The 14,835-nt window shown below is 34.7% G+C and overlaps 1 protein-coding gene across 4 annotated transcripts in view; it reads right to left on the minus strand.

Annotated features, from left to right (window-relative positions):
• Positions 1 to 14,835, minus strand: part of INVS (inversin) — an 86,106-nt gene that overhangs the window by 67,684 nt on the left and 3,587 nt on the right. For all 4 annotated transcript variants that reach the window (XR_016465069.1, XM_031589075.2, XM_090137274.1 and 1 more), the window contains exons 2-3: positions 14,048 to 14,217; positions 7,487 to 7,653 (exon numbers count right to left, since the gene is read on the minus strand). Coding sequence is in view for 3 of the 4 variants with exons in the window: in XM_031589075.2 (XP_031444935.2) it covers positions 7,487 to 7,653; positions 14,048 to 14,174 (294 nt within the window). In the remaining variant the exon portion in view is untranslated. The remainder of the gene's footprint in view (positions 1 to 7,486; positions 7,654 to 14,047; positions 14,218 to 14,835) is intronic.

Genomic DNA, 14,835 nt, shown 5'->3' on the forward strand with positions numbered 1-14,835 from the left:
TTTAATTCATCATTACAAATTTTCTTAAATATAAAACATTGTTAAGATCATACAAATACAGGAACAACGTGAGTAAAAATACACAAGTTTATGAAACGGTTAAAAACCAATTAGCACTGTCCTACTATAATTAATCAGACTATTTATCAACTCTGGCAAAAAGAATGTGTTTTCCAGCAACATACTTTTACACTTCTAAGTTACTTACTAACAATAAAATAACATTCAATAAAATGACATTAAGATTTAAATGAAATAAAAGCTTCTTTGGTTTCAGTAGATAGAAGACATGAGTATCTGCTATTCTGATTTGGAAAAATATACAGTTTAACTGAAGAAAATGTTGCTGTGCAACATCTATGCTGTCTAGATGCCTAGAAAACTAAGTACAAGGGCAGCATAATACTATTTTTTAAGGCCTAAATACTATAAAGATGTATTCAGTATTAATAAATAAACTAATGTATTATTTGTCCTCAGACCACTGTAACTTCTCAGGTTTATAAAATATTCTTAGTGGTGAACATGTATTTATTAATTAATGCAATTATATATGGATGGTTAAACTCTTTTGAAGATGTGCATTTCACACGTATCATTATTACTGTAATAAGTAATACCATATAAGTAATATCACAAAATATAGATATTAAAATGAACAACTGGCAAACAGAACCCTTAACATTAACACTGCCCTAAAAAATGAACCTAAAGGACATTTAGGTAAATTGGGTCTCATAAAATGCACAAAAACTGTTAAAAATACTGAAAATTTGAAAATGTACATAACATTTCTAGGAATAAAGTTATTATTATACTTCTCAAAAACGTACTCTGAATATAATAAATCCCTGAAAAGATAACTATTTGGATTTTCTAACATCTTAGTAAAACATTTCTTAGATATATTTTTATTTTCAGTTTTAAAAACCCTTCAAGTTTATTTTTTCTTTTCTAAAGCTAGGTTAGTTCAGAATTTATAAAATTCAATTGCCACAAAACTGTCTATGCTGAAAGAGACCTCTAGTGGCAGATGCAGCTGAACTCTCCACACTAAGGACAACTGAACAAAACTCTTGCACTGGCAATAGGGAGGGAGTCCACTGTATCCTCAGGAGCTATTTTGGATTTCCAAAACAAAAAATTCCCTTACTGTCTATGTTAGCAACCTCCTACTTACCACAGGTTATATGCACTGCACTACTTAGCAAACTCCATTTCTTTTTAACACACAACCTGTTTACAGAGCAGAGGAATATATACCATTCTCCCAATTTGATTTTGTCTACTTCACTAGAAATATGCTCATTTGGTCTTTTTATTTTAAGTCTCTCATTCTCTCTCTCTCTTTTTTTTTTTTTTTTTTTTTTTTAATCTTTAGCTATGATGGCTAAAAACCCTGGTGCAAAGCAATGAAAAAGAAATAATATTCTTGATTTCTGATCATATCAGCAAAATCTATAAATGCATATTGGATATATTTGCCCAGTGTGTTGTCTCTTCTTTGAGTATTTCTGAGTTCTCTCCTGTATGACTTATTTATGATATTTTGTTAATCATTTTTTTTTCTTTTTTTTTTTTTTGTAAGGACAAATCTTTTCCATCATTATAGGTAAGAAACAGAAATCATATATCATGATGACCTCCAAACTGTGTTCCACACCATTTGCTTCCCTGAGAATCATATCTGAACATCCTATACATATCACAAGAGTTAATCTTTTCATCTTCACAAAAATCATAGATACGTTTATTTTTTGTTCTTTTTTTAAATCAGGTTTGTAACCCCTACAACCAGAACAAAATCCTTCAAAATAGGGATGCTACAGTGAAGGCTATCACTCTGAAACCTCAGCTTTCAAAAATCCTAAGTGCCCAAGGCAATGGAGATCAACACTTAATATGCATGTCTGCATTTAAATGAAAAGCATTACACTTTTCAAATATACTCTACTATGTAGTATTTAACTAAACAGACCACAAGTGCCCCTACTGCACATCCTCTATTTAAACCTTTCCCATCCACCTTCAGGTCTTGTTTCTACTATTCTACATGAAGAAAACTAGTATTTTGCTACTACAAATGGCAGCAGATAGACACATTCCTGTCTAAAGCAGGCTATTGAGCAAATCTACCAGATAGTTGAAGTATAACACATTTTAGTGCCTCAGACAGCTTTATTTCTTCTCTTTCACTATACAAACGTATCCAAAGTCAATGACAGACACCACTTTTTTGCTGTTGTTACTCAGGCATGCGGCGATTCCTCTGTTGCATAAAATGACTGTTGGAAAGCAGGCACATTCAGAGAAGTAGTCACAAATTGTAAGCAGTATTTTCAAAAATATTTCATTAGAACCAGTAAGTTTAGCAAACAAAAGTTACTAAAATAATTTTAAGTCAGTTTTACTGACACAGCCTATAGACAATCATGACATATTTATCAGTGCAGCCTACATAGAAACAGTGTCTGATCTTTAGATATCCTGAAATTCTAATCTAGACCTTGAAGTTAAAAAGCCTAATCTAGGATGCAAATTCCACATAATCTTTTCCTAAACTGCGATTTTATACTAACATAAAACCAGTAAGAAAGCAGATTCAGATATCTTAGTATTTGCTGTGTGAGTAAAATCAGACTTGTAAAAACAGTATTTCTGAAGTTTTATCTTCTGCAGACAAGAGCACTGGCTGGATTTTAACCCACAGTTTGACAGTAGAGACAGTTAACTGCTAGATACCAAATGACTAGGGGCTTAGCACTTAATGACTAATCAACATGTATGCCCTTGTACTGTTATGAAAGCATGACAAAGTGTGTAAGCTGAAAACGTGCTGTCTGAATGTATGAAAATTGTATATTAGTCTCTCAAAGTAATGCCCAAATCAAGGTCTCCACATCATCAATACTGTTATTCAGCTTTTACAGAAAGTTGAAGGATCCACAAGAAACTGGGCATCATTTGGTTTCAATTAAGCTGCTCTCTAGTGTTTACCACAAGTGACTCAGAAGGCCCTCCCACTTCTTCACACCTTTGGTGCAATAATGAATCAAGATAAGAGTTTCTGAAGTTGAAAAATCCACAGGACAATTTTCTGACCATTCTCTTAATATCTAGTGTTGCTTGACTTCCTAGAATCTTCTCAGACAAATGATTCTCTCTTCGGCTACATACAAAATAACTTTCCTGACTAACACATATGCAAGATGCTACCTTGCATGTTTCAATGGAGAAACAGTGAAATTAGGGATGCTATGTTGGAAAGCTGATCTTCCTTAGAAAAGGCCAATACTTTGATTTCAAGATCATAATTTCAGACTTCAATATTTTGCTCACTGATTCTTAAAACAGTATAGATTTATGCAGAGGTAAAATAAGTCTAAAGAAGACTTAAGGAGACAGACAAAATACTGAAAGAAAGCCACAGCCTCTATTTATCAGATTCAAAAAACTTCAAAAGGCTTCCTTTGTCTTCCCTCAACTCAAATGGAAAGCTGCTAAATTCTTACTATAAGGATTTAAGTTTTTTTTTTTTTTTTTTTTTTTTAAAAATCAGACCTCTGTAACAAAATGAGTGGTTACTTTGTTTTTCCCAAACCTTTCCTGTAGTTATTTTTAATCATTTCTATTACCTGGCTTACAGCACAAATTAACAGTAGTATCAGCACAGCCAATAGTGAAAGCATTCAGAAGCATGGGAACTTGCCCTCAACAGGCAGAAAACGAATCATTATTTTGTAGAGCTCATTTTCTGACTCACTGAACAGAGAGCAGTTTTGCAGTTGTGAAAAGTAGGTGGGAGGAAGGGGGTGGGCAGGACTAACCCTTTTGCTGATAAACAGTATCTAGATTAGCTTATCTGTAATGTGACCCATGCAAAAAACATTGCCTTCTGTCACTAAGCATCTTCACGATGCATTCACAAAAAAGAATCCTTTGGGAAAGTAAACACATTATTTTCTGTGGCTTACTTAAGCACAAAGGAAACTAAGTCCTGCAGGTAAAAAAACAAATAAAATCACCTATCTGGCTGGTTGGCCACATGCATGTTTCACACAGCAGTCTTTTCAGATTTTTAACACTTAGTCAAATTGCACGTTTGTATGAAAATATGAAAGAATGACTGCAAATCTCATTCATACAACATGAAACTATATGCAGAGAATTAGTACGTACTCACTATGAGGCTTCACTTAAGAGGGAATTTCAGAAAAAGTTACCTGTCTAGGATAAAAAGAACATGAACTGACCACAATAATCTCTGAAAGACACCATGATTATATATTTATATTCATGATATAGATTGGGAAAGAATGTTAGAAGTGCACATGTTCTTTTATTCAGTGCAAATAACCCGTTATGAATGATTTAAAAGGATCTATACTACATGCTACAGAGGAGCACATTACAGCTCCAAGGAACACAATCTGAAAAAGGTAGTGAGGAAAAAAGGTGTAAGCATGCTCCCAGCCAACCTTTATTCGGGAGCTTTTAAACAAACATCTTTTCCTTGGTGAAAAAAGGAGAAATAACATTATTTCTTTACCTGTATGGTTACTGATGAACATAGAGGAACAACCCATTTTTTCTAGTTTAAGAAAAATTAAAATTAAAAATTCCTAAAATGTACACAGCATATATATAACATACACTTTACACATGAGTCCTAACTACATCCAGGACATAATTATTTCTCGCATTAACTGTGTCGGCAAAGAACTTAATTAACTGATAGAATATTTAGTGCTTTTACACAATAAAAGGCATATTTTCCCACCAGGACAATATGAATCCTCACAAAACCAACCTCCTGATAGTTAAGCAACCTGATAGATTACTTTAAGCACATACCATTAGCATCCAACAACAAAAGTATTGACTTTTTTTCTTTTATCCTTGTTAACACAAAATGCTGTGCTTAGGGAATTCATAGAGATAGTTACTTCCCCAGAGTAAATAGACTGGTAATAAGTGAGCTTCCTCTCTGAGAAAATCAGGAGGCAGGCCTGTTGTTTGTTAGTTTTTCCTTTTTTTTTTTCCTGAATAAATGATAAATTTTAAAAAATCACATACAGGCAATTTGGATACGTAGAAACATTTCTGTTCAGAAATACCACATGTGGGTATATGTAAGATGCCGTTTAAGACTAGAAGAAAACAGAAGTGAAAATGAGTATCTCATTAAACTGCAAATCTCAGTACTCCCATCTTTCTCCACAGCAAGTTTATTTCATAAAAGAAAAAGATCTACACCTACATATTAATACAATTGCTCACTGTGAAGTTACTGGCAAATCATGTTAATGATTTTACTTCTGTTGCAATTAGTTGCTGTTTCAATTCTCATTAAATTACATACATATTTACGAAGTCACAGGTATCATCTGAAACTACTTCAGCAATCTCCATAGTGCACTGCTGCCATACTTTGTATATTTCCTTTTCTTGTTGCTTTTTAATCGTCTGAAGTTAGCAACTGGACCTCCCCACCCTTATCTTTTTTCATTTTTACTTTTTAAAGAAAGTAGACTCTTAAAATTGTTTGGGACACCTGTCTATTTTAATATGAGAGAACAAAACTTTTTCTTTGTATAGTAGAACAGAAGAAAACTCACAGAAGACCACCAGCCAGGTAACTTCATTTACAAAGCCTTCTGCCTATAAACACAGAAACATCCATCCAGCTCCATCTGAAGGTTGATGGACAAAATAAAGACAATATGAAACATTATAAATGAAGATTTGAAAATTACTTACTAAAAATGTATGCCTTACCATAAAATTCATTTTTCACAATTTAGACAACGACAACACAGAAGTTACATTAGTTAGTTGCCTAAAAGAATGACTAAGCTAATACATGTGTCCTAAGGTGTACATCTATACTCTAGGGTGAATGAATCACACATCAAGGAAGTGCCTGATTCTCTTCAGCAAGTTAGAAGTGATCTAGAGAACTGCCTCAGGTTTAGATATCTGCAATATAAATCCCTACATTTATATGAGCTTATTCTCACCTCATCATCTTGCAGCTGCATTAATTTCCTCTTTTAAGCTCTTTAACAAAGAGGAAATTCATAACAGATATGTAATGTAAAGTACAGAAGACTTATAATTAAGAACATAATTACTATCATTAAACAACAAATCAGCAAAGGTTATCATGTCAATGCATAACCATGGTTGTTTTCCAAAGCACTGATATTCCAAGTAGTATTAACAGTTGAATTTTCTGACCCTATCTTATTAACTTCAAGAACTTCAGGCAAAATAAGGTGCGAGTTAAATGTGCTATTAGAAAAAGGTGGATAGATAGACCAGTAAGGGAGTATTCTAAACCTTTCACTTCTTGTGAATAGTCCAGAATAACATCAGTGAAGTGTGAGACAGAGAGATTCCACAAACCCTTTGTTGAGAACCCAGTATATCTTCTGAGATAACTACAGTTTTGAAGATATGTTCCAGCTACAGAAGTTACTTGAACAAAGCATGGCAAAACAAGAATGTGGGTTCTGAAATCTCAGTTTCCTTATTAATTGGTAAAGACAACCCACATAACAAAACCACATTAGACAGAGTTGCTGAAGTTATCACATCAATTTCACTTTTTACTTTTGTCAAAACCTCTGGATCTAAAAGAACATGGATTAGCACAGGTAGGTCAGCCTAGCTATACTATCAGGAATATTTTTAAGAGAAAGTACATCAGAAAGTCTTTGATGCTGTCTACTGATGTCCAAAGTCTTATCCAACGAGAATCCTATCTCAGAGAAGAAAGGCAGTTACTATCCTAACTCATTTTACTTAATACTGATGGTTTATGACTGTATTATGACTGCACCAGTATTTCTGACGCTTTATACTGTAACAGGAGTAAAACCACGCTAACTATTTTATAAAGACTGAAAGACAAGAAATGGCAATCATTTTATTTATCATTCTGTAGAGAAACACAAATAGCTTCATCTTAAGTTACGTATTTCTAGCAGCACCTTTGCAAAACTCTTTGATACAGGAAAGAAAATAAAGGAAAGCAGCTTATATTGGTGCAGTTTTAAATAACACTGAACGAAATACTGCAACGTTCTCCAGTCACCAAGGACTTCACCAGACAGCCATGATTTTTCAAATATGATGGAGGGTGGCTCAGCAACCACATCAGCCATCTCTTTCAGAACCTTAGGATGGATATCATCCGGCCCCATGGACTTATACACGTTCAGTTTCATGAGGAAGACTTGGACTTGTTCCACTGTTACAGTGGACAAAAGCCACTCCCTACACTCTCACCTAGAGGTCCTTGTGGTGAACTTTCTCTTCGGACAGCCACAAATACAATTATTAGATATATCAATATATTATTGACCTCTGTAACAACAAAAATTTCTAAAGATACTAAAACATATTCAATACAAGAAAATCTCTTTTATACTTGCTGCGAATGCCTTAAGTTTCTATTATGGCAGAGCACTTATTTAATTACCTTCTGTGCAGCAAGATGGAGAGCAGTTCTTCGACTACGATCAGCCCTGTTAACATCTGCTCCAGCTTTCAGCAATGCCTCTGCACAGTCCACCCTGTCAGCCAACACACAGTACATAAGTGGAGTTCTTCCAAATTGGTCCTCTTTATCTTTCAGCTCAGAGTTTCCTAAAATAATAACAAAAAAAAAATTATATAGAATAATTAAATTATTAATTATGTGATTAAAAGCATTATGATTTTATTAATGGGTTCTTTTAATATAAACAGAGTGATCAAAATAATGGAGCATCACATAAAAATCAACATTACTACTTTTTACTCTGTTTTTACTGACATTTAGAGGACATTTTTTTTCCATTCCAATGACCAGATCATTTTTGCAGCCCTCCTCTGGATGCACTTCAGCAAATACATGTCTCTCCTGTACTGAGGACTCCACATCTGGACACAGTACTCCCAGTGAGGTCTCACCAGCGCAGAGTAGAGGAGCAGGATCGTCTCCCTCCACCTGCTGGCCATGTTTCTTTTGATGCAGTCCAGGACATGATTGGATTTCTGGGATGCAAGAACACACACACTCCTAACTCATGTTCATCTTACCATTCACCAGTACCTCCAAGTCCTTTTTGGCAGGGCTGTGCTCAATCCTTACATCCCCCAGCTTGTGCTGCTAGTGAAGGGTGTCATGAGCCAGGTGAAAGGCCTTGCACTTGGCTTTGTTGAATCTTGTAACCAATTCCCCATTCATCAAACAGTTCACTTGTAAAATCCATATCTTTCCAATTTGAAGAGAAGGATGTTATGGGGGACTTAATGATTCTATGAACCTTACCTGTATCTACCTGTATTCTTTTACCTATATCTATCTTCCTCAGACAAAGCTATGTTTTTTGAAGCACACCTGCTTACTTTCACACTGCTGATGAGCCATGTTTGCTTCCCACTGATCTTCCTACAATTATTCTTTTGATGAATGCTTTTGCACCTGCTTTCACACTGCAAGCAAGAAGTTTACTTTTAAGACTCATCTTCAGATTCTCCTCCATAAGTGCTTTTATTCTAATAGCCTTCATTTGTAGAGTTCACAACTGTATAAGGCTGGTGTTGCATAAGAGAGTTACAAAATCTCTCTTTGTAGCATTCTGATACAGATTGTACCGATGTACCCACTCAAGGGCTGATCTCTTGTGGGTTTAACAAAATCCCACCCGTCAATCAATTACTTATTTTAACAATTACATTTCAGGATCTGATCCTCAATATGCCAGTTACCCAACACAAAAGAGTAACCTTCAGTACTACTGTGATTGATTAGATGGACAACAACAGAATGTTACATATGATAGTTTCTTACTTGGACTTGAAGTTAGGAATCTTCAATGCAACATTTATTTTCTGCTTTGTTTTTTAAATGTGCATCACAACTTTTCTGCCTACATGGCTTCTACTGATATATCAGAACACAAAATATGCAGAAAAAACATTATCCAAATTGATGCCTTCCTCTGCATAAATTTTACACTGGGACTATATTATCAGTAGTCTCGTTTAAAATATGACATCTAGGTCTCCCATCTAATTTTTTACACATCTACTATGTACATAGAAAAACTTATACATTTGTTTTGGATTTTTATGCAACTTCAAACTATTTAAATATGATGCTATCTTTTCCTACTGTATTATTAACTACGAAGACACAGAAAAGCTACGATTCCACCATCTGTAGATAACCACTCAAAACTGAGCATACTCTTCTCAGCTTTTCCTCTAGAAACTTTCTCATAATGAACATAACAGGCGAGTCTCAAATTTACAATAAACAAATGAGCAAAGTATGTTTTTCTGTGGAAGAATAATAATTCCCAATAATGGAATTTTACATTTGTAACTTCATATAAGCATTTTTTTTTCCCACTGTGGCTATGCAAGAATTTGGTCTGAACTTTGCCTAGAATGGGAGAAGCATTGCACATACCCCAATTAAAACAGAAGACATAAAAAAAAAAAATACCCTAATTTTATGGTAGCATTTTTTAAAGTAACTTCAAGATTTTTACAATTAGAGTTTACAGTATGTTTCTAGATGTGACTTAAAGTTTAAAGGTATCTGGCTAACTATTAATGCCCTATCATACGTTAAAAAAATAGGAAATATAATTTTACTAATACTGTGTACGTGGTTGATGCTGTTTTAAAATTCCAATTTGTAACCTAAACTGTTGAGGAAAAAAGCTCTTGTATTTAAATATTCATTTAAGTGTTTTAATCTCAATTTTGTTTTGAAACCTGAAATTCTTTACTTCTGCTCAAAATGACAAGTTGTATTATTTATAAAGTACACATTCATTAGGAAATAATTCAACATGTAACATACGAGTTAAACAGTGGAATTACTTCTTTGTTATTTTCCTTAACTTGCAAAATCTTTTGCTAGGCTTTCCATTCCAAAGCATTGATTTCATTGCAAATTGGCTGCAGCTTCAACGTAATTCTTTCCCCTACTACTAAAAAAATATATATTTCAAAATTTATATATTGTCAAGCTGTAGATATCTTACATCTCAATATTTTAGCTAAAAAAATCCTGCTTTTTCAAAGTTACATCCCTGTCATTCTATAAAGTACAGTAGAGAAACATGAAAGTCAGTTACGAACAATCATGCAGGCCTGTGCAGCAAGATACACAAACTGAGCTCCAAAGCATAACCTAACATGGCTCTGATCCAAACAAACGTGCCAGTTTCTCCAAATTATGAGCTATTCCACTTTTCAGTGTGAACAGACTCAACAATGCCTCATATGAATTGAAGCTGATGGGGCTCACACAATCATATGTATTTTTGAAAATAAATACAAAACCATACATTTTTTCCCCAATCAAACACATGTATGTGGCTGCTCACATGATACTTTCTCTTAAATCAGCAGCTGAGTTAAATCTCAAATTCCAAGTTGCCTGTTATATAATGTTAGAGGATATGCAGAATGTAGAGACTAAAATAAATGGCTGGTGTTAAGAATAGCAAAAATGGCCTAAAGCTCACGTACAACCCTTCTTTTTGGAGGGAAGGAATTGGAGGAATGAATCATAGAATTGTAGAATCATAGAACGGCCTGGGTTGAAAAGCACCACAAAGATCATCTAGTTTCAACCCCCTGCTATGTGCAGGGTCGCCAACCACCAGACCAGGCTGCCCAGAGCCACATCCAGCCTGGCCTTGAATGCCTCCAGGGATGGGGCATCCACAACCTCCATGGGCAACCTGTTCCAGTGTGTCACCACCCTCTGTGTGAAAAACTTCCTCCTAATATCTAACCTAAACCTCCCCTGTCTCAGTTTAAAACCATTCCCCCTTGTCCTATCACTATCCACCCTCATGAACAGCTATCCACCCTTTTAAACAGCTGTTCTCCCCCCCCCTGTTTATATACTCCCTTCAAGTATTGGAAGACCACAAGGAGGTCTCCCCAGAGCCTTCTCTTTTCCAAGGTAAACAAGCCCAGTTCAGCTCCAAAACAGTGCTGTTGCTGATAACAAAGGGTTTCCATGACTGCAAAGCATCTGAATAAAAAATGAGCAAGACCTTCAAAACTTGATGCCAGTGATTTGCCTGCTTTTTTTAAGGTAAACCATTTTCAGAAATCACTGTGCTTGCAAGCCTCTAGGGCCCTTACAATGGTTAGCCCAGTGGGTACTTCATTGAAAGAGTGCTCAGGGTAAGAGCTAGGACAAGTACTAGGAGCTACTACATCATCATCAGGTGATAAGAAAGACTAAACTCTTGAAATACAGTAACCACAACAACTTGTAGACTTCACAGTTGGAGTAAATTACTATTTTCTGTAACCAAGATAGCAAAACAATCTTTTAAGTATTCACGCATCAGTTTGATTAAAACATGCTCTGACCACATCAAACCCTCTTCCACATTCCTGCCTAAGAAAGGAAGTTTGTTTGATTCTCCTCCTTTTCCAGGATGGACACCTTCACCCTCAGCCCACCCAGACTATGCATCTCATAATCTTGTTGCCAACAGAGATCACAAACACCATGGAATCAATTGGCCCAGTTCTGAAATTAAACTCTCATATTCAGACATCTTTGATTCCTCACAGTGTATACAAGCAGTCACACCAGACACTAACATTTCTGTGTAATTCTCATACCACCACTAGAGTGACTAAATGGACACTTAGGTATAACAGCTGTTATACACATTTCTGTGTTCTCAGAAACAAAACAATTATATACATCTTATCTAGACTCTACATCAAAATGTCAAATGTAAGATGATCATCCAAGTACAAAATTAACTTTTGATTCCTTTGTGTCTGGGATTAAAACCATACGGATGAATCTTAACACAGAAGGTACTATTAAAGACATATCCAGTGTTGCTAAAAACAACCAAGAAAATACTGTGAGCATTAACCAGAGCCAGAGATTGTACAATTCTAAAACAATATGATACAGCTTTAGTCAACTCACAAAATGCAAGACTTTGCTTGTGGGTTATATAATAAACTTGTCACATACTATGCTTTATGTTATTTAACCTACAGGCTGTCAAAGAAAGTGCTGTAATTAAGCATCATGACTTGTTAACATAAAGGGCCAGTTTATTACAAAATTCCCTTTCTCTATGTAAATTTTCTTCTTACCTTTGATTTTGTCTATTTATGCTGCTTACTTTGTACAGGATGTAAAAAAACCAAACAAACACATTATATAATACACACTGTACTATTTCAAACAGCTGCTTCTCCAAAATTACAAGTGGTGGCAGGGAGGATTACATGTGTCCAAATTCATGAATTATAGGAAGATACAGCGTTTTTTTGTTTGTATATGTTTGCATACAGTCACACGCTCTGTTAAACTTCAGCAGGTGGGAAAAGGAGTAAAACCAAATAGCGAAGAGTCAAAGAGGAAACTAATAGTTATTCTCCTCCCCTAAAACAGAAAGTAAGACTTCATCTTAGTGGATATACTACTGTCAACACAGTCAGATGCAGCAGCTAGCTGTGTTAGCAGCATGACGCTAAGCAACGCAGCATACGCACACACAGCACTGATGTACTGTCCTCAATTATATGGTGTGGCTAAATGAAGTCAAGAAGTTTGGTGAGTAATGCCAATTGCTCAATTTACTTTTGGCATCGAGTTATACTTTCAACTGTGCCTGGTAAACAGCTAAAAATATTACTCTGATGCATTCTTCTTCTGCTAGGCAATACTTTTTTTCTCCTGTCTGGGCAAAAGTAAGGTCTGTGTCACATCCTGTAAAGACATAACAAAGCAGAAGAGCCAAATTCTGCCATTACAGCAAAGACTGAAAGGATCGTGCAGTTTTGTCTCCCTCATTTACAAAGAACACAGCATTTTTATTTCGTTGCTGCATTATTGCCTTCAGGAAGAAAAAAAAAGTTATTTCTATATCTGGTTCAAATGTGTTTTGCAGTACATTTGAAAAAATGTGTCAGCAATACCAAAGTTCTTGTTACTTTGCATTTTCAAAGTATATTTTGGCTGTGAGATTAATAAAACCAAACTGAACTCAACAAAAACTATTCTTGTCATTTCTGATTGTTAGCCAGGATTTTTAAAATCAGACGTTTTTCCCCTTTCTGTGCACGTTGAATACTTTTAAAAACAGATTTTTAAAGGAGTTGTATCCCATAGATTTCTAGAAGTATCTGCATATCAATCACCCATTCACAGTTCATGAATTGTTCTACATTGGTCTGTTGGCATTAAAGACATTATTCCCATTAAAACTGACAGTTAGTGGTATCAACACAACTAAGGTATCTTTTTATTATTATTATTATTATTATTGCACAGTCATTCAACCTCACCAAGTTACAGGAATGAAATTTTCAAAAAAGGCTGAACAAACAGAACTTTTACATTGTCAGCTGAAATTGCACTTAATCAAAATTGCTGAGAATTGAAGTTTTCAGCTAGATAGCTTTCCAAATGTATATAAGATTGCTTTTGGAACACACAACATAAGCTGCTTTTGAAAACTACTAACTTCTAATACTCTACCAGTTCTTAGACAGAAAGGGAAGGTGAAATTTTGGGCTTTTTAATGGATGGAAACATTCAGGAACATTTTAACTTCATTTTCCATAGGGTCAGTCACTTTCTTTATCTTTAGTTTGTGAACATCAAATTAACAAGTAGGACTTATTTCTAAGACATGTCAAGAATTTATTAACTATGCAAATCACTGGAAAAACAAGTTTTTCCCATTTCCCAAAAAAATCAGTAATTATATAGGGATATGGGGTCAACATATTTTGGCCCAGAGCACTTCTCCAGAATTTTTAATTCCTTGAAACGCAAGTTCTGATTATGTAACACATCAATTGTCTTTTGTATTTCACATGAAAGTATCGATCAAGTGCAACAAATAATAAAAATAAAAATCAGTTCTGTATTCAAGACTACAATTTTTCTAGAAATATATACAATCAAGAAACAAAAATGTATTTTAAAAATCAGAGCAATAAGCCAAAACCAAAAAGCATGTACAGTAAAAACATTTACCTGCGATTAGCTTCAGGAGGGTACTCTTATCCCCATTAACAGCAGCAGCATGCACTTCAGATGCTAATGAGGAACCACTGAAGAGGCAGTTTGTTGAAATATTCATACTCTTGCAAGGTATTATCATAGGTCAGATCTGTACCACCAACATATTTTTTAAGAATTCAGTTCTAGGGGACAAAAAAAAAAACAACAACTGAACTGATACAACATTACAATGCCTTAAACAATGCTAACGAAAATAAACAGCCCCATTAAAAAATAGGAGAAAACAAATGTGTTTCTTTTTTCGCGAGTTAAATCTACTTCTAGTCAAGAGTCAATCAACAAAACTTTACATTAAGTAAATATATAAATATCCTACAGTTTTGTTGCCTTCAAAATAAATTTTAGTCAATAAGCTTTGCAAAAGTCTGCAAACAGGATAGTATTTATCTATACATTCAACAGATCCTTCTCCAGAGTGCTGGCATGGATGCTTCAAGTAACCTATGGTGTTTATCAAGTATTGACTTGTTATCTGGTGGCATTTTACCATGATGGTTTATGAATATATGTAGAACAAGTTTTATACCCAGAAGAAGTATCTTTTATTTGACCAACTGCCATAGCAGAAATTATCAGACCAACTTTTTAGATCTTGAGCCTCCTTCAGTCTTGAACAGAAGCAAGAAAAGCCACAATGAATCAGATCAAGCTCTGTCTCAGACTGGCCAGTACCAAAGAACAAGGTAAATATATTTATGCTTTTGTTCCTTTTTTCTAAATATTTTCTTAACTTATAACTA

Source organism: Phasianus colchicus, chromosome 3 (assembly GCF_987193195.1).
Source record: "Phasianus colchicus chromosome 3, bPhaCol1.hap1.1, whole genome shotgun sequence".
Classification (NCBI taxonomy): domain Eukaryota; kingdom Metazoa; phylum Chordata; class Aves; order Galliformes; family Phasianidae; genus Phasianus; species Phasianus colchicus.